This window comes from Echiichthys vipera (genome assembly GCF_963691815.1).
Source record: "Echiichthys vipera genome assembly, chromosome: 1".
Lineage (NCBI taxonomy): Eukaryota > Metazoa > Chordata > Actinopteri > Perciformes > Trachinidae > Echiichthys > Echiichthys vipera.
In genome coordinates this window covers 25,765,067-25,791,261 of record NC_139826.1, presented here as the reverse complement: position 1 = coordinate 25,791,261, position 26,195 = coordinate 25,765,067, and the positions used below count along the sequence as shown (strand labels likewise).

Genomic DNA, 26,195 nt, shown 5'->3' with positions numbered 1-26,195 from the left:
AGAACTTGAATGTAAATGGTGATGCCCAGGCAACCGATGAAGTGCAGGCTGCCGTCAAAAAACGTCCTGGATGTCTTTACACTGGGGAAGAGACATGAGAGACAACAGGACTCAGTCAGATACAGACACATATGATGAAGAATACTGAACCTCAGCAGGAGGAAGATTCCGGAGACGGACGAGTGAACGAGAGAGAGACCCAGGTTAGGAGTTGGGGTCACAACTCATTCTTACCTGGGCGTGTTGAAAAAGGTGTTGGTGTAGATTTTGATGCCCTGACGGCGTGTGTAGTGCAGGAGACTGGAGTCAAACCACGTCCTGGGTGTCTGGAGAAAAAAAGCAGGAGAGACAAAGGGGGAGAGGGAAAGCATTAATTTACATTCAAAACAACCTTGTGTGGGCATAAAGATGACAGGTTAGAGTTGTAATAATGTTTCAGTGTCCCTTTAACTTAGTCCACCATTACAACATTACTCAGAGACAGATACATGTGATGCAGAATACTGAACCCCAGCAGCAGAGAAATGAGGATTCCTAGAGCGGGAAAGAGGGAGAACCAGGTTGGGGTCAAGGTCAGAACCGTCATTCTTACCTGGGTGTGTTGAGAGGGGTTGACAGATTGTGAGCAAACAACAGATGTTGTGCAGTAAGCTTGTGTAAAAACACGTCCTGGATGGGTGTGGAGAACAGGAGAGGGGGAAGCAAAGCATTATTTCACATTCACAATCACATTGTGTGAGCATAAAGATGATAGGTTAGAATTGTAATAAGTGCAGTGTCAAATTACCCCAGTGGCAATTAAGTGCCCATTTAACATTTCTAGTAGAATGAATTATATGCAAATATGATGTTTTGATGAAAATGCAGACCTTAAACTTGAATATGTCTCTTCAGGGTAATCAAACGCAATCCTCCCACAGTGTAATCCACCAGCGGATATGGATCCGTCAGTTCATCTGGCGCCACGAGTATTATGTCTTTGGTGGGGCTCACTTTAAGTTCAAAGGCCCTGAAGTGTTCCCAGTGCCATGCACTCAGCTTCCGAACAATGAAAAAAAGATTGTCCTTCAGAACCAACATGTGGATGATTTCAGTGAATTCAGGGATCCCTGCCAAAGATCCATATGCAAGGATCATTCCAGTTCTGTAATTGAATCCATCGTAAGTGACATTCTTTGCCAGACACACATTGTCCACAGCTGGGTGTTTCAGCCGGATAGCTTTTGCGATCTCCTCTTTCAACACATCAAGAGAAAGAGTTGAAACATTTGACACTTCCAGAAGAGGTTTTTGAGGGTACATAAATACCTGCTGTGCCATGTGAAATTGGTGTCGCTCGGCCAAAGACAACAACACATTCTTGAAAGATCTTATATATCGAACAACTCTTTTAAAAAAACTGTGTTTGGCTTCAAATCTTAAAGTCCAAAGACAAACTAATGGTCCAAATTGATGAATTAGTTGGGGGTAATGTTCCAAATAATGGTGCTTAGGCAGCAGGTTGTAGTCTGGGAAAACCTCTTTAAGTTGTACTCTGTGCTCTGATATCTTGAAATTCAAATATGCAATCGATTCCTCTGTATGAACAGGTGAGACAATAAGGTCCACAATATCCTTTAGATCAGTCAATATTTTCCATGCAGGTTCTTCAACAGGCACCTTCTGGCCAACAAGGAAGGGGAAAAACCTTAACAAGCTCCAGTTTTCGTGCGAATTCCCCCCTATCGTCTTTCGTGTTGCAAAGTTCAATGGCACTGGATGGGGACAATTAACTTTGTCAGTCCACTTAAAGGGGAAATGTAGTATAGACTCGTTTAAATATGCAAGTGTAAAGTATTTCTTAGATGTGAAGATGGACAGACACAAAGCTATCTCTGCAGGAACAATCCCTTCAAATAAATCGTGGACCAGATCCGGGGGGAAACCGGTAGTGACTTTGAAATGACTGAGTTTCTCAGAGAGAACACATCTCCTCTTAACACCACAGAAATTGTTCAGAGATTGTTCTTTGATGGTTTTGAGATGGTCCGAGTGAAGGTCTTCTGTTCTTGGTGTAAAAGATCCACTGTCTACTTGCTTAGTTTGAATTTCTGATTTGGAAGCGGTACAAAATCGGCATATGTGACCACTTGAAAAACTCTCAATAAATCCAGCGATGCCGTGGGCTCCAAGATTGTCTGCTATGACACACTGTACTGTTCCCTTAACACATTTCCCTAACTTTGACAAAAACACACCGTGTTGTTCCAAGGAAATTAAATCACAAATGAGAGGCTCGAGTACTGCTTCATAGCCATACAACTTCAAATCATCACTTCTGACTAGAAGAGCCAAGTGTATCGATGACAGTGAAGATTGACAACCGGGGGACAGATTACCTAAAGTCCAATAGAGGGCACAGATCTTATGTTTTCTTCGTGATGTCCCAATGGGGTTGCATATTTCAAAATCATCAATATAAAGGTTAAGTGAAATTGCACAGTCTTTAGACAAAAATGTGTTGTTTCTGAAAAATTCACCATCAAAGGGACAACTGTAAACTGCTTTATCACTGTCGGGTGACTGATATTTCCCTTTCAAATTGGCAGTCTTTTTTAAGATAGAATCTAAATTTAGAATCTGCTGCAGTGTTTTCAGCACAGATACATACTGTAATGATTTTTTGTTCCTTTTATCAAGAATATATTCCACTGGTGACACTACACCAAATTCTCTTTTATAATATGACTTGCGCTTCCAAGAAGTAGACAATGGGCCTTGTTTCACTATTGCTTTTTGAATTGGATGGGAAGAACAAAGAACTGTAGCTAGCTCTTCAACAACAGATGCTTCCACATGACAATCGTTATCTCCCAAAACCTGATTAATTGTTTTTAGACTATGTGGCACAGAGACAGTTCCAATAAGATGTTGTAGCTCCTCAAGCAATTCGTTGACAGCTGTACTGGAGACTAAGTATGTATGTTCCAATTTAAGTAAAAGTGAAGCTAATTTCAGTTCAAATTCCTTTTCAAAATCCTTAGACTCTTCAGTGGTTGGCTCACCCAGCTGTACTTCTTCATTCAGGTCAGAGTTCAATGATTCAGAAGGATTGGAACTGAGTGATGATGTGACAATTATTCCACTTTTTAAGTCATCAACGGTGCATGTCTGATGTTTTCTCCATTTATGGGTCCTGAAACTGCTGTATATGTTTGTTTTGTATGAACAACCATCAAACATACAAGAGACTTGTTCATTTTTTTTCAAATGTTGATTGATGTGAAGGAAAAAATCATACTCCGTGGAAAGCTGATTGTTGTCACAAATGTAGCACTTGAATGAAGAGACCTTTTGTGTGAACTCCTGAGAAGGATGATTCCTAGTAAGATGTTTTTGTAGACCATTCCATGTCTTAGACGAACAGGGACAATTTTCGTGGATGCATGGGTAAGGACGGCGCCTACCGTGAAACCGATGGTCAATGCGATAGTGTTTTAGTAGCTCAGATCGTGCTGAAAATGACAGGCTGCAGTCTTTGCATTTCCACATCCGATAACTGAGAAAACAAAAGAAGAAATGGTGAATTCCCGAGCTGGCGCAATCAACAGAGCTAAAAATATATTTTTTTAAAATACAGTAATCCATTTGCTACTATGAAAATGTATAGATGAGGGTCTAATATTCAGGGTGATTTGTGAAATGGTTAAAAAGGCGATGTGCAGTGTAGGTGCAACATGTTACCTGCTCAGGTTGGATGGAGATATAGGCTACAGCCAGGGAGCTGAAGAGAGCAGCCTTGTGTTTCTGAAAGCATACAAGATAAAATAAACAATTACTACTCTCTGAAGACCACATAATACAGAACCAAGAGGTAAACCTTTATGGGTGGAGAGAGCCAGCGTTTTCTCGCCAGCAACAGAGCTCAGCCTCAGAGTAATAGCCACACTAGCTGGATGTTAGCAAGTGCTAGCACGTCTCTCTTTCTCTCTCTTGCAGCACCACAAAGGAAAAAATGCAGTCTGGGTGAAGCGCTGGAGCCGCGAACGGACGATATCTAACGTTAACTAAAGCCTCAAATGTAGTTAACAAGTATGAGAGCCGTTGTAGTGTGCTAGCTCGATGCTAACTTCGGCTAGCGTTAGCGGTTAGCATCCGCCGCTAACACCCCCATCCCAGCTCAGCACAACGGCTCTCCTGCTCGGTAACTTAGACCAAAACACTGGAGGCTGTCGTTGTTATCGGCCCACGTCTCCAGTGCTTCACTCGAACTGTATTTCCTTACCTTTACGGACCTGACAGCTGTTGCTGGAGCCCGAGAGGACGGGCCCAGTCTGCAATACAGTGGAAACCGCTTATAGTGATCACGTTGGTCCAGAGCCAATTTGATCACTATAAGCGGTTGATCGCTATAAACGAATTCTTATTATTTCACATTTTTTATGCAGAATATCATCTAAATGCCATTTATATCGTTTTTCAATGAGAACAATTGCACGAAACGGACAGTTTTAGCATTGACTGAATTTTATTATGGTTTCAAACACATTCCTTTCAAATGCTCCTTTTGAACCATGCAAGTTATATTACTGCGCAGTGCGCAGACACAACTCAAATACGTATGTAACTTCTTCTGTGCGTCGGCTCTGCCGTGAAGCCGGTGCATTTTTTTTAAAACAAGTCTTAAAATACATTTTGAAAACAAACTGTTTCATAGAACAACAACATAGAAAATAACAACGGCATCAAGAAAAGTGAAGCTACCTCTGTTTTGTGTTGCGGCTCCGCTGCGCCGCGTTAAGAAGTCACTTCATACATGTATCCATAATCCATGGATCACAGTGTTGTCTAACACCAAGTTCACTGCGTTTTCAATACGATAAAAAAATTGTCATAAGCCTCGAGGAGACGTTTTTCATTAGGAGACAATGACTTCCCTTTTCCCGCCATGATTCGCGCACTTGCTGCCGGTGCCCACCCCTCACGTTAGCTAACTGTTAGCTCGCTCGTTAGCTAGCTGTTAGCTCGCTCGGCAGAAGCAGACGTCCAGCAAGGAATCGCGGGAGTAAAAAATAAAATAATATTTTTTAATAATTTCAAATTATTTTTGCACGTTTTCATTCATAAAATGAGAAAAAAATGAACACTATAAGCGGATTTCTTGATCACTATAAGCGAATTATTTAAACAGCATTTGTATAGAAATGATTCTGTCCCAAGACTTTTGATCCGTATAAGCGGTTGATCACTATATCCGTGATCACTATAAGCGGTTTCCACTGTATCTGTTTAGCCTGGAATGTAGCCTTTTGGCTAACGTTAGCTTACATTACCGACACTTGTAAAGAGTTAGAAAATATATTTATTATTATTCACGGTCATAGCTGCTACTGCCAACTAGCTAGCCAGCTAACGTTACTGCCAGCTAACGTTACAATCATGCCAGGTAACTTATCGCCCCATATAAGTACTTAAATTGGGCTCTTCTTTGCAATTTTAACAACACGAAACACTAAAACATTAATTAATGGCAAAGTGTTTGCTACTTACGTTTATTTTTCGACGAAATCCACCCAGGACGTAAAGGATATCACAATGTCCAGCGTCTGGTCAGCATGCCGAGAGGGAGCTACCGGACTTAACATGTGCGCTGACTGAGCAGTGTGCAGTGCGCATGCGCAGTTCATTTGACTCAACCTAAAAATATTACGTGCAGGTCATGAAGAAAAAAAATAAATTGAGAGAAATCAAAAACTTTGTTTTGGGTCCTTTGGACGTATATTTAGTTCAGTATAAATCAAACTTGGTGTATCTAAATGCAAAAAGAATGAGTTTTACAATCAAATCAATAATTTTATACTGTTTTAAATGGCAGTTATTAGTTTGAATGAACAACTGCATGTTACACTTTTTTCAGTGTAGTCAGAAATGTTTAGAATTAAGACTAGTAATTGTGTCTACAGGACAGAGGGTCAAAACTACCTAAAGCATGTTATTTTTTAATAACTACACAGCTTGAATGGGAATATAACACAACTACACCATGGCCAAAGATGTAGGTACACTTATTGGTCTGCAGTCACTCCTTATGAGGTCCTGTGAGATATAATACGCTAGGCTGTAGTTTGATGTGTTTTTTTATTTTATTTACCTTTTTAAATCTTTAACCTACTTTTTATTTTATGTATATTTGTCAGTTCTTCCTTTGGTCAAAGTTTGGTGCCTTGTGGTTAAATTTGCTATTTTCATTTCCATCGTTTTGTCCTCAGCTTTCCCCTTCTTATATAGTTTGTGTTTCCCTAAAGGCTTAAGAATTTAAGTTAAAATTCATGATATGGTTTAAGGATTTGTAAATACTGTATTACTTTGTACACTAGTACATTTTTTAAAGGTCTAATCCTATTTATATAGGACAGTATTGACACTCTGAGCTGCAGGATTATCTGGAAATAACACATACCCTCTGGCCATTTTCACTGAACATGGTATAAATGCCATGTGTATGTTGTTTTGGTGTATATGAAGCAGCAGTGATTGTAAAACCATGTTGACACACAGCATATGTACTGTTATGCTGTAACAAACATGTAAAAGGAGCATAAATGTGGTGGTTAAAGTCGCAGGCCTGTGTAATCTCAACAGCCCATTCTGTTGGGTTTTCTGTGTGGAGTGCTGGTGTGAGAAGAAAGGAAATTCATATGTTTAAAAAAAAAACAGTCACTTGTACTCACTCATGTGGGGGAAATTTCTTCTGTTAATTTATACATTAACACAACTGCAAATGAAATAAATAAACTGCAAATATTCAGTTCATGTATGAATAATTTGTCTGGTATAATGAACCCAGACTAAATGAAAAATACTCTAATTTACTAAATGTAAAATGGCACGGGCCCTTAAAATTAATTAATTTTGTTTTCAGTGTGCAAATTGCACATCAGTATAAAAGGAACTTCATACCAGCCGCAACACTGGTATTGGTTTCACTGTGTGAGTATGTGTGTGTCATCATGGCAAAATGTGGTCTTGGAGACATCTACTGTTGAAGGAACCACCACAGAGGTTGTTTTTTATGTCGGTCTGTGTGTGCGGCCAGATTTTATCACCATGATACTGCAACCGTGCAAGATACAGTCACAAAACTTAACAGGTGTGTAGTTGACATTTAAATAAAGCCTGAGTATAAAGAGGGGAGACTTGAGACTTTTTCGCAGTGCATTACGGGACATGTGATCCAAATAAGCTATAAGTAAAAGGAGATTATTCTGTGATAATACGACAGGAGACAGTATTGATGATCTAGAAGGTGCTTGGCAGGCGGATTTGTGTTTGTGTGTGTGTGTCTCTCCTCCTGGACACACTTGCACTTAACAGCTGTGTGAAAAATGCAAATGTGTGAAAAAAAAACGCCAATTTAAACTGCCTCAATACATTCAATGCACTGCTGAAAACCGATGGCTGCAGGAGTGTGTTGCATGGACAAATCCGCTACAGTTATTTTCGGTATCTGATAAGATACAGTGACAAACAGATCGGTACTGTACGTGGTTCGTGGCAGCGTGCCACAGACAGGTTGGCAGAGCACATATGTTACCACCCTGACTCACAAAAAAAAACATTCATGTATACACAAATACACACATGCAATCTGCAGTGCACAAACTATCACATCAACTGAAAGAAGAGAAAATGGAGTGGGAAGAGGTGAAAGGGATTGAGTGGGTGGCAGTGGGAGAAAAAGATGTAGAAAGAGGCAGAGGGAGAGTAGGAGTGAGTGGCACATGGCTTTCAGTCTAAAAAAAAGATGAGCAACACGAAACCAAAACCAGAATCTGGATTAGCCAGATAAGGAAGAGGAGGGGGACGAGGGAAGGCTCGAGGAGAAAATGTAGGTTTCCTCTGCACCGAAAATGGTGCAGATGCACACGCTCGGTTACATGCTCATAAATGTCCTCTAAAATATGAATACTGAATGACTGTGTGGGTAGAAGGAGAAGAAGGAGAGAGCATGAGGATTGGAAGACAGAAGATGAGATGGAGATAGGCGATAGGCGAGATTCTTTAGGATGGACAGAATACTACTGTGGTGTAAGGGAATAGGAAGAGACAGTATCATTAGAGACCGCAGAAGCAGAGCCAGGAATGTGACAAATGCTGGACAGAATCCTGATCTGAACAGTGTGTAACACTGACCCAGGCAGAAAAAGAGAGAGACTGGAGCAGATGGATGTATAACAGAGAGCAGAGGAGACGGGAGAGATTTGGGACTGTGCTGCAGTCATGCCAACCGGGCACAACCACAGCATCATTTGTCTGTAGTCATTCTCAGTAGTTTGTCTGTTCAGGATTGTGCTCAACACCTCACTACTCTTCAGCCTGCCTTCACTGCACCCCCCCCCCCTCCCTTAGCAAATATTCATCCTTTCTTTTTGATTTCTATTGATTCCGGCTCCAGAACAAGCTACCAGCAGGACGTACATGTGTGCCCACAGAGCTTTTCTAGTTCACCTACAGCTTTTGCAATAGTTTTGTAACCCTTTAACATGCATTAACCTGGAAATATCACATGATATTGATATTGATATGAATTACTGTTTGCATTAAGAGTGCCCCCCCCCCCCCCCCCCCCCCTTCTGCTCACACTTACCATTCGTACCGAGCCCAAGCACGATTTACGGCTTGAGTCTAGTTTGTTTGACCAGTAGGAGTGCAACTGTACCGTGCCCAAGTAAGCTTCCCAGCTGCGGCCTGGTTGAGAGAGGCTGGCTACATCACGGCAAGATTGCACATGTACGAGTACTAGCACGAGAAAAAATGAAAAAAAAAAAAAAAACAGTTGTACGAAACAAAAACTCAGAGGAGTGATGACATATAAACAAAAAGTAATCGTGCCGTTCTCAGTCTTTTGAAGTAAGACTGGGGGGTAATCACGTTAGAGCACGGCACAAATGGTAAGTATGAGTTGACTCTAAGATTTATTTAGTCGATTAGTCATTTTTAGGCTTTTTTCCCATGTTGAATGACTTATTTCTAACAAAAACATATTAGTCCATCTCTGGTAAACACAATATTTAAAGTGGTGTTCTTGCATGATTCTTGGTGGAAAAACACTTTTCTTTTTTTAAATCATTCGATTTAAATCGAAGAAACGATTTGTGGATAAAATCGTATGAGTGTTAAACGTCTAAAAATGTCTTTAGTCTGCATATGCTCTGTCAACTCTGTCACCAAACCGACATCCTTACATGACATCCTTACATATACATTCTAAATACATTTTTCCTTCACCAAATAGAAGCGTAGTGGGAATATTCAAATCTCGTGGATCAGCACAGGCCTGAAACAAAATTTGCAGCAGTGAATCTCAGATACATCCAGGATGTATTCAGAGGAGGCCGTTCACCTGTGTCTTGTCATTGGGCACACCTTAGTTTACAAAGATTCACTCACATCCAGTATGTTGAGTGAAAGCGGCTGTACTTGATGCTGTGTAAAGAGTGGTGTATGTATAATCAAGTAAATAATCCTACCACTACAGATTATTGAAGCATGTCCACAAACGTTTTGTATCTGTCAGATAAAGATGGATACAATTTAGAAATGTAGTTCTGTTGGATGTATTTACCGTCTGCTGAAGCACACCATTAGGATGAATGATGTATGACATGTATGTTGTCATCAGAGCAGAGCATCCCGACTCGGGACACCCATAAAAACAACACAGTTTTAGAAAGGCTGGGTCATGACCGAAAGAACAAGGTCGCGGGTACAAGCGACCGAAATGGGTTTTCTCAGGAGGGTGGCTGGAGTCTCCCCCAGAGATAGGGTGAGATGTTCAGCCATCCGAGAGGAACTTGGAGTAGAGCCGCTGCTCCTTTGCGTTGAAAGGAGCCAGTTGAGGTGGTTCGGGCATCTAGTAAGGATGCCCCCTGGGTGCCTCCCTAGGGGGGTGTTCCAGGCACGTCCAGCTGGGAGGAGGCCTCGGGGAAGACCCAGGACCAGGTGGAGAGATTATATCTCCACACTGGCCTGGGAACGCCTCGGGATCCCCCAGTTAGAGCTGATTAATGTGGCCTGGGAAAGGGAAGTTTGGGGTCCCCTGCTAAAGCTGCTGCCCCCGCAACCCGACCCCGGATAAGCGTATGAAGATGAGATGAGATGAGATGAGATCCAGCTGTATACCCACTTGACAACTTAATCAGGGAACAATGTAACATGTTTGTTTAATCAATCGCTGCAGAATCCACAGCACATTGCAGCACCGAAACATTGTCCCTCAGGGTTTCCTCTATGGCACTGCCCCTGCTGCAAATCCTAGAGGAAACATTTCTAAGACAGCCAGGCATCCTGTTTTTTTAAGTGTCAGATTTAATGTGCAGATCTGCGGAAAAAAACACCAGTTGGTTTGTTGGTGGCTGTAACATCTTACATCTGTTCAAACTGTAAGCCCTGACACAAAGCTGCACAAAGTGATGCAAAATCTGTATTTTTTTGAGTTTCAAACAGTCACCCCTTGTAGGCCTGAGAGGTGCCTGTTAGTTAAATGAGATGATTCTGGATGGTTTAAATGGGTTCATATGGGCATTTCGTTGTTGACCTTTTCCCGATAAGAAAACCCAGACACTGTTGGAATCCATTTAGCCAAATTGAGGACGAGGACATGACAAACTTTGTGCTATGACCTTTTTAAGCCTACACACTGTGTTTGTTAGACACTCAGATAGATATACTGCAGATTATGGTTGGATCACTTTGAAAGGTGCCGACAAGGTTTATAACAATGAGGTTACAGTTGGATATTCAACACCTGTAAGACTTCTCTGTTATGATAATGGATTAGAATTCATCGCCTGTTTGTTTTCAAACCAGTTGTGTGTGTGTGTGTGTGTGTGTGTGTGTGTGTGTGTGTGTGTGTGTGTGTGTGTGTGTGTGTGTGTGTGTGTGTGTGTGTGTGTGTGTGTGTGTGTGTGTGTGTGTGTGTGTGTGTGTGTGTGTGTGTGTGTGTGTGTGTGTGTGTGTGTGTGTGTGTGTGTGTGTGTGTGTGTGTGTGTGTGTGTGTGTGTGTGTGTGTGTGTGTGTGTGTGTGTGTGTGTGTGTGTGTAATATTCCTTTTGAGCCTGGCTACAGTGGCAATAGATGGGGAGGTTTCTCAGGGAGAGAATGTAATAGAAAATAAAGAGACTGTAACCAACAGGCTGTGTGCCACAGCTCGGCTTGATGCTGCTGTTCCTGCAGCAGCAAACTAACTGTGACTGAGATGGAAGAGTAGGATACTTAAACACCTGCTGCTAGTCACACCAGATTAACCTTATTTCTCCTAAACAAGGAATATACAACTAATGTTGTCTTCAGATGGGACTGTATTCAGTATCTACCTTGGAAATGATGTATGTATATCTTGAGTGTGTTCTGCGTAATGCTGTGAGACCAGGTGAGTAAGTGTGTGTGTGTGAAATGACAACAGCATGATTTTTTTTTTAAATCACCTACAATTTTAAAATTATTGCGTAAAATAAGATTTTGTTGGTTTTTACAAGGCTATAGCATGTGAGCATGTGTAAGAGATGAATCTGAAAATTCAAAAGTGTTGTGCTGCATGCCTGTGCCCTGTTTGTTTCATGTCCATGTCAAAGACAAAGCCATAATGACGAACGGGGAGCCCTGTCATTGTTTGTTACATCATTGTTGTTGCATCACGTGGGTGCGGGCCTGGGCCTGGCACACAGTAGCACGCTGTGTGGAGCACAAAAGCATTGCTCACATGCAGGAATATGTCACAGTCTTTTCACAAAACACATGTCATTTGGTTTGAGACGGAGTCAGTAGCTCAGGATGAGAGTCAAGAGTTTGCATGATGACTCATGCTGAATGCAGAACGCACCAGCAGAGTCAGGGACTGCAGCTCTACTGGAGTTGTGTGTGTAGGAGAGCTGTCCTAAAGGTTAGGTTTTAGACATTTAGATGCTCTTTTGATCTCGGGTTACAAACAGCAGGGTGTGTGTGGTGTGTGGCAGCTTCAGGTGCTCCGGCTGATCAAACTTACTGCTTGGATTGGCTCAGCGTTTGCTTTTATCCCGACTCTGCATCATTTCCAAGTAAATCATGGAGGGTATCATCTATATCATATAATCAAAGCATTGTGTTAGTTGAATCAATATCCAAAGTAATATATATATATAATAGCTATTTGAAATAACAAATATGTGTTCAGATTTTAAATTACAATAAATAGTCATATAGTTTATGAAGACTTGCTTACCTGTGAGTGTATCAATGGTTTGTCAGAATCTAAATCTATAATTTTGATTCTGCAGACATGACAGTTATTTAAAGGGTTGATGTTCTGCACTATGATGTGAAGGGTCCCACCCACAACTGCTCAAAATTGACGTTTCACTTGAGAGTGCATGTGTGCATTTAGTGTATAAAAACATAATCTTTATAGGGCTGGATACCGAATGCTGATACTTTTAGGCACAGACTAAATTAGTCTGAAAAAAATACCAAATTTCAACACTCTTATCAGCATCAGTGAGGTAATAAGCATGACGCATGTTTGTACCAAGATCTAATAATGCTGGTGATTGGCTGTCTAATATTTCACGCTGTAAAAGCATGCAGAAAAACACTACGTCAGACACACAGATGGGACTCGTATGTGTGTGTTTGTGTTGTTATATATTAATAGGCTTGACTACACTGTGTGCAGTGTAGAAGAGCTGAAAAATAAATATTCTAATATAATGCAATCTAATTCTTTTTCTGTTAAAAATAGAGTAAAAAAAAAAAATTGGTATCCAAAAAAGTATCGTTCAGGAACAGTTCTTGAAGCCAAGGTATCGTATTGAGTCCTAACTTTGTCAGGTGGTAAGTGTTATGTATTTACTTGTAACGAACATGTTACATGAAAGAAAGCCCATTCTATGAATCCCTGTAAAAATAAAAAGCCATTTCACAGTTTGCGCCATGGTCCAAAGTACTTTGTTTAATATATTTTTAAATAAAGATCAGCCATGAAGTGAAAATATAACATCAAGTTGTCTAAACTTTGCAGTAAGTTTAAATGTTCTGAAAATGTTAACGTTTTTTATCCCCTCTTCATTTTCTTCTCTTTTGGTTAGATAGGTAGGTTGCCCCCCCACCTCTTATTAGAGGGCTTTTTTAAAAATAATTGCATGGAGACGTCCCAACCGGTCGACTCTACGGTAGGGGGCGTGTTGCCATTTTAAACCCATAAAATGCTGAATTGTTTTTTTTTTTTTATATAAATTTGGTGAGAAATGCCAATATTAACAGCAGTATTGATGTGTTTCATCCATAGACTGTATAAAAAATGGATATAACCTCTACGTCCAGGTCCATTCTCTCAACTCGATCCAATCGTACTAACCCACGGGAGTCGCCATCTTGTCAGACTTTCACTCCGCCTCATTTCCTCTTACCAAAAAAGGGCATTGATGTGACGTTGGGGGGAGGGAGTTACGTCCATCTGGCTGACTTACACCTCCGAGGCAAATTGAGGGCCAGAGGCTAGCTGTCACTCAATAGGCTGTGCCCCTAATTATTCATTAAATCTAACCTCCAATTAAATAAAAACTAGCCTGATACAAAAAAATTATCCCCCTCAGTGTTGTCATGGAGATATGACCTACACATACAGACTAGAATGTTTTTTTATACCAGGCCTTAAATGGGTTTAATTATGCCAATGAAACAGCCTGTTTAACATGGGGGGTCAATGAGAAATTGCTCTATTATGAAACCTGCCCCTAGTGGACACTCTGCGAACTGCAATTTTTGGCACTTCCTTATTGGATCAACCAGGAAGTCCCTTCGGTGGGGCTTGGTTTCATTGCAGTACAGTCATGTCATTTAGTTTACAGCTAAAAAAAAAGCATGTGTGCAATACCTCTTTAACGTAGTAAAAAAAATATTTTAAAAAGTCTATTTTTTGAGAGATAATTAGACATAAATAAAATATTGGAATACGATTTGCTGTTATTGTCATAGGAATGTGATTGCGCACCTAAAAACCCAATTTGTTTTAATTTGCTTCATTTTCTGAAGATATGTAATTGTAAATAATTTATAGAAATAAAATATCTCCACCTTTTCTGTTTTAAATCTCATTTGGTTAAGGGAGTTAAGTTTACTATGAAAGCTCACAGAACCATGCATCTCCGTCAGTATACCACAGTTTAAACGAATGCTGGGGTCCCTGTGGGAAAAAAAATGAATGTAAAGCGTAATGATCTGTTAGCATTTCAGTGTGGTGAAAACAGTCTAAGTGCATCTGCTAATGTACAGTAGGAGCTCAACAGCACCACTAATAGGCTAACATCCCCTGGGTGATGGATGGGAGAGCCCTGGAGGAGGCAACTGGTGAGGATGTGGGGTTGAGACATGTACTGATGACCAGAGTCTTCTTCCATGAAATGAGCAGAGCAGATCTCGCCAGAGGTCAGTGCTGATGAGTTGTACAAAGAACTGATTACAAGAGTAATAGACTGGGTTTCGTGTTCGCCACTGGGCAACATGATGGATTATTGGGCTAGTGTACTCTTGACTGTTCTGACTTTACGAAAAAGCTAAGGTTGACTAAAGCTGTTTTCACATATGAACCCTGGACAAGAAGCAGGTCCGGAGATCGTCAGATGTATTCGCACTGGAAGTACTCTACTACTATTTTGTTTAGGTGAGGGGAGACAGCGCCTCTAAGGGTGCACTCACACTGTCCTGGGCCTTGCGCAAATGCTTCTTGCCTGTCTATATGTCATCACGCGTAACATGTCACACGCATTGATCGACGTCATCGCGATGCGTTGCTTTGTTTACAAATCTTTCCATTGACCTCTGAGTTTTTGTGCGTCTTGTCTGACTGTTTTTTGAATATTTTCATCTGACCAAATCTGCAGTAAACACTCCACCTCCGCATCACACCAACGTGAACCTTTCACCGCCATTGTTTTAAATGTCCGTGTAGGTCCGTTTTTTTTTTGTTTGTTTTTCCTTTTCTGTGTCCGAGCAGGAACACATAAAATGACGTCAGAGCCGCTGTAGGCCTTGTGCTCGTGCTCGTACATGTGCAAGCTCGGATTACAAAAGCCCACCTCTCCTAAACGGTCCGCCGGCAAGCGGGCAGCAGCTATGCACCGCGGTTGCACTCACACTGGTCAAACGAACTAGGCTTTACCCGTAAAACCTGTTTTGGCACGGTACGGATGGACAGTTTGAGTGCGCCCTAAGGCGGCAGGAGGGGAGGGCATGATGTGGGTTACACCAACGAAGCAGGTTTTTAATTTGGTAACAAACAGCGGTGTTTCTTGCATTCGTTGAATTTGTCTGATTATTTCAGCTTTGGTCCCTTACTAACAGAGGTTCCAGAATCTCGTCATCTCTCCATTTAGATATTTCCATTGCCGTCTTTGTGTAAATCACCCTTTTTCTTCACCGTTAGAGGTTTATTTTCTTCCCATGTCGACATAGCAATGTCATCAGCATGTCCATTCTCTCTCAGTAAGTACTCTGGAGAACGAGTGTCTCTATTCACATATGGGCTCACTCTGAGATTAAATAGTCTTTGTACTAGGGAGCTGGCAGGGTAAACTCCGTTTTATGTCCAGTCTGACTAAATCTGACATTTGAGTTCTCACATACAACCCCGCCAGGTATTAATGTCAAGATAATTTCAGGTTTTCCAGTGTGTGAAAGGGGCGATAGGGGAGTATTTCAATCCGGTCTCGAGAACTAGTCACAGCTATCTGACTCTTTTGCAGCTGGATTGGGATGCACTGATCATTAAAGGGACATTTTTCTGAGGTGTTCTTAGCGCATTGATCGCCTTCAGGACCCCGGGTGTGATCGATCAATATTGACTGACCTTAGAATCTATGGTTACAGTAGCTGCCTTACAGAGGCCAGAACAGTGAGAATACAAACTGAATACAGTTCGAATAAATGTAACATGCTCATACAAGGAACATTCACAAGAACACAATCAACCCAACAGATAACACAATTATACAATAACAAACAGTTAAAAGAATGGTTAAAATCATGAAAACATTCAATTAAAAAAAAACTTTAAATCCTAGGGGAATGCAAGACTCTTGTTTGAGGGAAGTTGAGATTCTTTCTGTTTAAACAGTGTTTAGTATGTGAAACCAGTCCTGCCAATGTTGGTGCGTAAATGAGGGATATAAGGTTAAGTTGTTACTAGATGTTGTACTGCGGTTATTAGAATTAAAAGGAGAGAAGATGTTTGAGGGAGTATGGAATCTTCTACAGTAGGGCTTTGTAAATGTATAAGATCAGATGGTAATATGACATTTTTCATTTGTGATAAAACATAAAGGACTATGAATATAATACATCGGGTTTAACAGCTTAAGTGTCGTGGGGGCAGTGTGACTTTACAGTATATCGCCATAAACAAGAACAGACATGAAGGTTGACTGCACAATAGTTAGAGATAGAAACACAATAGAAGCCCAGTTTAAGTTAACTGTTGTATAGAAATATGGTCTAAAGGTTTTTGCAAAGTGCTTCGTGATTCATAACCGCTGAAATGATTGACACAAATTCAATCATTGCATGTTTATCAAGCAAAACTGTAAAACATTCTGTTGCTTCAGCTTCTTTAAAATTGAGGACTTCCTGCTTTTCTCAGTTTCATATTAATGTGGAGAGGAGAACACGTCTTTGGACCGTTGGTCTGACAAAACAAACGATTTAGAGGCATCACCCCAGGTTAACCATTACCCAGAGTAATGATGATGAGCATTTTCATGAATTTTTAACATTTTATAGATTTTGAAAATAATTGTTAGTTGTAGCCCTAATCGTGACCAATTAGAATAAAACAATAAAAGACCCTCAATAAAAGGAGTAAGTAAGAAACAAGCAGTCAAAATAAATAAGCAGAACGTAATATATTTAAAAAAAAAATGGTGGTTGAGCAGTCATGAAGTTTTTCTTTTCACATTTCTGTACTATATTTTAAACCGGTAGACGTGATCCCAGCATTGATTAATAAGATTGATTTTCTGAATTTCACTCTGAATGGTTAACTTTATAGACCTTTTTAATGGAATTCCATTATTAGGCAACAGGAAGTTAACTTTTTTAACTGTCCGTCATTCACATTCAGTGCAACATGAAATAAACTTGGACACATTTAGAATGTTTATGTTTACAACTTTGAAAAGGTCTATACGTAACATAAAATGCTATCTTCCTTATAATATAAAGAAAAAATGCAAATCATATTCCTTAATCACTCACTTGAGGGCAGGGAAAAACATTTTGTTAGCATATCAAACATATTCTGAATAGAAAATATCAAAATAATACACAGGCTACTTAACATGAAATGAAATTGGGCATTCTCTCATCTGCAACATTGGAAACTTTAATAGCAGCAGCATAAAAAAAATCATTCCTGAATAGATGAATACAATACAATGCCAGTGAGGCCGTATACCTCACTGACACACTCTCTGTGAGTAGGACTGCTGACAGTACCTGCCAGTCCGGTTCAATGTAGTAGCATGTAACTGTGATGTAGCTTTCTGTAGTCGAGGAAGTCCAACAATCTGTTGTGAGAGCCTCATTCGTGTTTGCAAATTGTGTTTTCAACTTGGCCTTCTTCCTTGCGTAGCTTGCTTCCACGCGGGTGGTTATGGTTGTACCCTGGCTCTCGAAATCCCTGTCCGTCAACGACATTTATAGGCAGCATGTTTGTAGAAACCATATTACATATCCGCTGGGTAATGCCCTCTTCTTCCGGGTAGTCACATACCCTTCGCCCCAACGCTGTGGTGTAGGCTGAGAACCACTCGCTGCTTGTAGCCCGGCTAAACGTGACATATTTAGGTGGTAGTTCAACAAAGTTGTGGAGTTCTTGTATTTAAATACTTCCACATATTGTGCATTTGTCATCATCAACCAACTTAAAGTGGCTCCATACTGCACTCCGTTTTTCCCTTTTCATCCTGTCGGTGTACCGCTTCTCATTTGTCTTGTTGCTCATTTTTCCCATGTGTGTGTCAAGCGCATCCTCACATGGACTGGCAGGGGCATTACGGGTTCAAAACGCAATTAATGGCAATTAATTTATTTTAACCAAGTAATTTCTCATCGACAATTAATTGAAAATCGATTAATTGTTTGCATCCCTACTGAGTAGATCTACACTCTACACTACACCAAGGTCACACTGTTACTGTCTAATCCCCTTTAATTTATAATGAAGTCATAATGTTTTTTTTCCACTGTTGAGATCTCTGCTGGGAGTTAAAGCCATCTTAACAACAGGCCTGGAGGAGAGTGCTGATAACAGTGTCTCTGGAGGTCTTGAGCGCCCCTTCTGCGTTTAAGCAATCTGCTTGGCTTTGGCCTAAATTAGATTTTTTTTTTTGGCGTGGGGGTTCAGATATACCCATATTTCTTTCCCCCCTCTTCTTTCTTTTCTGCCTCCCTCCTCTCTCTGTCCTCTTTAATGTTTCCAACCCAGATAGACTTTTTTTTTTTTTTACAAGTAGCTTTGAGATGACTTCAGTCACATGAATCCATTCGCATGCCCTTGTTTCCTTCACTTTCAAAAGCTGAGGAGCCCCGTGGTAAACTGAAGTTAAGACCTGGAATCTGTAGGTCAGGAGTCGTGCCACGCCTGATGCGTATTCCTCAAGTCTCCTCTGATGCTGGGAATCCAATCATTTGCTGTGGAGAGCTGAAAGTGAACAAGGCTGTCTTCCAGCTGATTTCACTGTGTCTTCCGTCCTCTTTGATTAAAGGTCGCTAATCCGAAAAACCACCTGCTGCAGTGCTCTGATTGGAAAGAAACCCTTCAAACTGTCACTCCACTGGTCATGGTTTGAGTTAGCCAGTTGTGATCACCTGCCTAAGGATAAGTTGCTGTGAAAACAATTTTTATATCCCTAAAACATTGAAGGAATTAGGCATAAATTATGCTGTAATATTTGTGCCCACTCCATGAAATCTTTTTCTTTTTCTTGGTTTGTTATAAAATCCAGTATTAGTCAAAGAAATCGGGGAGTTTCATATTTTCCTATTACTCTCAGTGTGGCAAATGCTGTTCTGTCTGCTGGGTCTCAAGTAGTATGAGCCCCTTTTTTTTTTATAGATCTACGTGTCGGTAGGTTAACAGAAAAACCTTTAAATTCAAATCCAGTGGCCTTACAGTGAACACGTTTAATGAAGTTCACAAGACTGCCATGTGTGTAGAACCGACTTTATAGCTGTGATTTGAGCCTATACACTGTAGTTTATTGTGCTGTTAAGCAAACGGCATTAAGCATCTCTAGTCAGTGATGTCTGATCGTGACCACTGTCGAGACGTGAATAGTTTAAGCTTTTATGGAAAAGGAGGTGTGCTGCTTCATGTATAATTTCAAGCAGCCAAAGCATGTCACTGTCAGGTGAATAGTGGGTGTTTGTGTGATTTAAACATTTAAAAGAAGAGAGAAAATAATTATTGTTGTGTCCTGTCACCCTATTACAGTATAAGTATGTGATTCACTTTCAGCTGAAGCTAGAGAAAAGCTTTTTTTGTCACAATACCCATCCTGCTCCTCATCATTATTCATGTGCATATTAAGTCCATGGCTCATTTCCAGCTTAATCTGCACAATAGTAGAATTTGGTAATATTATAGGTATTTTATTTGCTTAAGTTCAGTGTTGCTCAGCAAATCCCTCTATAGCCCTATTCAGATAGGATTAGTTTGATGTGGGGACGTGGGGCAAGATCATTTTTACCAGAGGTTTTTGTCCTATCCGCATGCGCCAAGTCAGTAATTATTACAAAGAATGTCAGTTAACAATACGGCAATTTTTACCTTATGTATAACAGTCTGGAAAAAATACCTTAGGTAAAAGTAATCCCATCCGAATACAACCCTCTGTAAAGCATATGTAGATATTCCGTTATATCCTGCTAATAAATAGTTTTTTTTAATCTTTGTGTTTACTTAATTTTTCGATATCAGGAAGCAACATAGCACGCACACAGCAGCGCAAAGCCAATGTTTTTTTAATGCTTAAACCTTCATCCTTTTTTATGCATTTTGACACGACAGTATGTCATCGACACTTGTAGATAAGCGGAATAATGAGAAACTATTGGAAAAACAAACCAAATGCGGCCCCACTCACTAAAACGTTGCTCCACAGTTCTACCAGTGGACAAAAACTACACAGGTTATCTTTGATTTTTGATGAAATAACAACAAGCAAAACAAATATTTTATTCAACATTATTGCAAACAGACTGTAACTGTATTTTTGCAAGATAGAGAGTTCATGGTAATGTGTTTTCAAATTCGGACCTACTCGTCCCTCTCTGACGCACCTGTCCCATTAAAGATTTTTAATTATTAATTTTTTTTATCATGCTTCAGAGAAAACATTATCAATACACACATTTAAAAAAAGTACACGCAGCAGTTTAGTCCAACACAATTTAAATTTTTTATGGTTTATTTTTCAGGAAATAAAATAAACCAGAACATGTATGTGCTTTCAGTAGGTTCAGTAGGTCTCCAGGTGACTGTAATATAGGTCACTAAATGTCTTGGTGGTCAGTACCAGACTACCAATTTTGAAAAATAAGCATACTAAATGTATGCACATAAAAGGAACAAAAATTATAGGAGCCCATATTTCGTGTTGGCCCCTAAAAATAGGGAAAACCTTTGCTCTTTATTTAGACAAAATGCAAATCAGTGTAGGGGTTAAGGCTCAATAAGCAGAAATAAAGGAGGGAACTGGCACACAGCTAAGCATTGGGGATAAAAAAAAAAGAGTTGCAGAGACATTTGTTACAATTTTAGATCTTAAAAGACTTATGTCTTATGTTTTGCCAAAACAAAGCTGTGAATATGGAATTTTGTAACAAAAGAAAAGTGAACTCGATGGGCATGGGGATGTATTCTGCACTGTGTTTGTGTGTGATCTGTATTTCTCCACCAGATTTGCTTAGAGGAAATGCCAGTGTGTTTTTCTGTAATACTCCACAGGTCCCTACTGAGTGCTATGTAGTTGGTAGCACAAATGCCGCGGTGAATTCTTTTTTTTTTTGCGTGATGTCTTCTTCAGATGTAATTACAAAGTACAAACCAGGAACAGCAGATTCTCTGCTGAAGACTATGTGAAGGTTATTCCTCAAGATTAGCTATATTGGCTGATGCTTTCTTGTCCGTCTTAGTCTAAGAAACTTTAGACCCCTCTTCAAGACATGATAATGTGCTGAGCTGATATATTTAATACATGTATATTTAATACATTGTCTGGTAAAGGGCACCTGTCTGAAGGGAAACTCCTTCTGTCTGTCCGGGGGTCTTACCTTTTGCATTTTTAGATTAGTAGTGCGGATTCTTTTTCATTTTAAATCATTACTCAACTTAGACCAGGTCAGCGTAATCGGCACATTTGTTATCTCTCTTAGTAAGTCCTTTCAGACACCATCTATTATCTGCGCATTCATCATAATTAGTAGGGCACGAACTTAGCCGAGAAAACATTGTGAAACACAAAGCACACACACAAGGTCCACAGGTATTACTGTTCTGCAGACAGATAGCTTTTTTTCCACAGTTGTTTAGCTGCATTTTTTATCACCTTTTACTGTAAAAGATTACATCACTGTCCATCTAAGAATGGTATGACAAGCATGTTGTCTTGTCACTACCTGACATGCACAAGGGAAAAGAACATGACTAAACATTGCAGTACAGTTTCGGTGGGCCAGTGCGAAACTTGCAACGGGAACGGTATGCATAATGTCAGTAAACAGAAATGTGAACAAACTTGGAAAATATCACACAAAGAAATGCCAAATAAAGAACTGTGTTGCACCACCAAGTTGTTGTGCCAGTACTTTGCTATCATGGTCCAATCTGAGTTCACTTAAATGCAAAATTTCACATCCCGGCTGTCTCTTTTTGACCTATTAAAATAAGAAAACAAGGTTTTGCAACTCCGGATTTTGCTCATTTTATCATCCCACCAAATTGCTTCTGCAGTTAGTCATCGTGGAAATTCAAATCGCTACGTCTTTGCTGCAGAATTTATGAGTCTTACCTTTTAATGATGCAACTGCAGGCACAATGTGAGAAGTGGGACTTCTAACAACTGTGATGACTGTGGTATTTAAGGGTGAAACAAGGAGGGTGCTGCCAGATTCTTAATTACTAAAACATGGGGAAAATTTTCTAAAAAACAATACTAAAAAGCAGAGGAGTGCTAGATAGTGACCAACAAGAAATCTTAAAATAAGGTCATGATGCTTTATCTTTTATAAGTAATGCTTTTGGCATGATGGATGGCATACTTTTTTTTGACAGAAGTGAAAAAGCTGCCCTATGCAGGAGCAGCGCCTGATAAAGGCTGTATCAGCCCATAAGGGCACCATAAGGCCTGCCTCAGCCTCTCTGTGGCTCCTTTCCCTACTATTTGCTTCTTACCATGCTTTTTACAGTTCATTTCAGTTTAGCCCAGAGGCAACTTGAGTGAACTCACAATGCTTTTCCAACACAGAGAATGGACAGAGTGGTGTAAAAGAAGCCTTTTCATGTGGCTATAACCAGCGTGGTACCATCATATATCAAAGTGGGTTCTCTTTCTTTTGTTCATTAAAGTGGTGCATTTTCTCTGCATCCCTTCACCCACTTTGTCTCATCTTCTTCACGTCCCATTTGCCGCTCACTCTTCTCCTCAAGTGCAAGTCTATTTGCTTTATAATCCCTGCAGCCCTCTCTCAGTTTCAGTGTAGAGAGTTTAAGAAACAGGAAGTAAATCACTGCCCTACTGAGTATCTAGAGCTTTGAGCAAGACCTGTTGAGACATCCATGCCATTGTAAATGTGCTCTGTGTGTTGAAGCTCATAATGTGAGATTATGATGTACAGTATGAAGGCCATTAGGTTAAACACTTTCATACATGCAGAGAATTAAGAAGAAAGAATTGAGGCATGGCAACTTTTTAGACAAAGGACCCAGGTTGCACATGATGTTCAAAGTCCCTGAAGTCGTCGCTACCTTTTCGGTCTTCCTACAGGGCAGTGATGCCTGGCATGGTGATGTTTCGGCGGCGCTGGTCAGTTGGGAGTGATGACCTGGTGCTGCCCGCCCTCTTCCTCTTTCTATTGCACTGCATCTGGTGAGTCACTATACTTATGTTTTTATTTTTTTCATATATATATATATATATATATATATATATATATATATATATATATATACACTTAATTATTAATATATCTCTGCCCCCAGATATACTATATATTCCTTACCCTTGGCTTTCATACTCAGGTTGGTGGTTCTGTCCGTGGTTCTGTTCGGCCTCCCTTATGGCTCAGACCAGTCCTGTTCTATAACGTTGGTGGACCATGGCAGAGGGTACCTCGGCATACTGGTCAGCTGCCTTATCTGTGAGAGCGCCATCATGTGGTTGAGCATGAGAGGCAGCATTCTGTACACACAGCCCAGGGAAGCTGTGCAATATGTCATCTATATACGACTAGGTAAGACACACAGGCACACTTTTTTTTTTTTTTCAGTAAAGGTCCCGTATTGTGAAAAGTGAGATTTTCTTTGTCTCTTTTGATTATAAAGAAGAATGAGATGCTATATAAATACCTTGGTAGTATCAAAACGTTCAATCCACAGAGAAATGCACACAACCTGTACTCAGAAGCTGTGACTTTAAACGTCAAACGTCAGGACTTCTGTACAATTGTGATGTCACAACTATACTAAATATAGGTAGAAAGTGCCGCTACAGTGCGGTTACAGTCCTTCCCCAGTGGTGAAGAGATTACAGATGTGGAAGACTCTGAAACGCTGACTAATCAGAGCAGACTGGGCTTTTTTCAGGCTGCAGGGGGGTTAATAAGACAGTACTAAAACAGTGCATTTCAGACAGAGTGAATACAGGTATATTCAAACAGACATTATGAGAAAAATAATGTGTTTAATACGCCAGCGTCCCCTTTTCATGAATGCGATATCTCAGGAACGCCCTGAGGGTTTTTTTCTTGATATGTGGCACAAAATACATTTTTGTCCATAACTCAAGAGTTCCTACGCTAATTCTGACAACATTTCCCACAAATGTCTAAAAAATTATGAAGTGATGTCATTTTCATTCCAAAAGGGCAAAGGTCAACTTCATTGGGACGTCATAATGTTTCATAACTCAGGAACAGAAGGGGAGACATTTTGTCGCATACTAAATTGGCGGCACTACTCTTGAAAAATGAGGTGTTGTTTAGAGCTTCTGAGATGCCGTGTAGAAGATGTGCGTGAACATCCACGTTTCACCAAAGTCTTTACTACTAATATTATCTAAGTCTGGACAATTAGGATGTTTACGATAACTTGACTAATCAGTGTAGGCATACAACCACAATGCAGTTATTCTATAAAGCATAAAACCTTTTACTAGAAACCCAAAATTCAAGTATGAGTCTGAAAATGAGCAGCATGTGTTTTTGAGGTTTACTTGTGGTTCCAAGTTAAGATTCGAACACTGTATATATTGATTGAGATTATATTGGTCATTATTCTCTCTCTCTCTCTCTCTCTCTCTCTCTCTCTCTCTCTCTCTCTCTCTCTCTCTCTCTCTCTCTCTCTCTCTCCAGCTATTCTGTTGGTTGAGCTAGTATATGCTGTGGTGGGCATTGCCTGGCTTGTCCAGTATTACCAGCCATGCTCTGATGTCACTGCCAAAAACCTGGCTTTGGGTGAGTGAAAGAGGATATAAATAAAGGAGGCTGGATATTCTAAATTAAAAAAGGGTTTGTTATGCTTTAATGTGAATTATTTTTTTAATATTCTCTGCAGGAATCGTTGCGTGCAACTGGCTAGTTATATTCAGCGTTTGCATTACTCTCACCTGCACCTTTGATCCTACGGGTCGGACGTTTGTCAAACTGAAAGCCACCCGTCGGCGTCAGCGTAACCTCACTACGTACACACTCAGGTATTAACAGGCGCTTAGCTTCTATATTTCTCACTGTCTCTTATTTGTCTTGACACAAAACTCAACCAAAGCAAAACATCCAGGCATGCATATCTTATCAGTCTTGAAGGTATTCCTTGTCTTTTTTTCTCTCCATTAGACACAGGTTAGAGGAAGGCCAAGCCAGCAGCTGGAGCAGGAGACTAAAGTTCTTCATGTGCTGTACAAGAGCCCAGGATACACAATCAGTGAGTTCAAGTGGTTCAAGAGAAAAAGAAAGGAATGAATCCAGAAATAGGACAGGCCGTACGTCCAGTGAGCCAGTCATTAAAATACGCCCTGACACAAAGGAGCTCGCTGCTCTGCTACTTACCAGCAACATTAGGCCTTTCACATAAAATAGTATTCTAAAATGATTTAATTTCAGGCCACACAACTATAGTCATATCAATTCTAGTAACTGCCAATAACTAGACTGAACTGCAGAAAATAAGTCCTTAAAGAAAAAAAATCCATTCAATCCATCCAGTTGCCGTCTTTGCTCTTAGCCAACAGTCCAATATTTATTCCTCTCTGATTTAAATTAAAACTAATACTTCAACAAGACGTGCTGACCTCAGTGAGTTGGTACAAATCCACTGCACTCGATAGACTCTCCGGTTAGTGTGCTTTGAAGCGTTCAAAATATCCAGGCAGTTATACCAAACCGCCTAAAATTAAAAACATGAATACACACATGGTACCAACTAAGTGAAGTGTGTATTAACAGTAATCGACAAGTTATATTTTTTTTTCAGAAAATATTGCTATTTAATTGGAGCCAAAGTTGTGGCTAAAGCTATGCAATCTAATTTATAAGCCTACAAAATTGTAATTGGGGGTGAGGAGAAATATACCTTCACTACATTTGCTTTGAGCTATCATTCACTTGAAGGGAGCACAATAAGCAGAGGGTCGAACAGTTTGATGGTGGCATGATGAAATGAAACCTGTTTCTTACTGTGCTTTGCCAACGTGTCCTGATATCTGATGCTCTCTTGTCCAGGATGCGTATTCAGAAGTAGCCAGCCTTTTCGCAGAGTTCTTCAGAGACCTGGACATTGTGCCTAGTGATATTATTGCTGGCCTGGTACTTCTCCGCCAGAGGCAGAGGTCTAAAAGATCTTCTATCCTTGACCAGGTATCGCTGTCTCTAAAAAATAATATTTAATTGAATAATATTAATATCAATGTCTC

At 40.2% G+C, this 26,195-nt stretch overlaps 1 protein-coding gene across 1 annotated transcript in view; it reads left to right on the top strand.

Moving 5' to 3' along the window:
- The window catches only part of dagla (diacylglycerol lipase, alpha), a 51,236-nt gene that overhangs the window by 8,021 nt on the left and 17,020 nt on the right, over positions 1 to 26,195 (top strand). Inside the window, exons 2-7 of the mRNA XM_083915552.1 lie at positions 23,055 to 23,156; positions 23,309 to 23,520; positions 24,640 to 24,741; positions 24,842 to 24,980; positions 25,120 to 25,207; positions 26,005 to 26,139. Coding sequence (XP_083771678.1) covers positions 23,062 to 23,156; positions 23,309 to 23,520; positions 24,640 to 24,741; positions 24,842 to 24,980; positions 25,120 to 25,207; positions 26,005 to 26,139 — 771 coding nt within the window. The 5' untranslated portion in view covers positions 23,055 to 23,061. The remainder of the gene's footprint in view (positions 1 to 23,054; positions 23,157 to 23,308; positions 23,521 to 24,639; positions 24,742 to 24,841; positions 24,981 to 25,119; positions 25,208 to 26,004; positions 26,140 to 26,195) is intronic.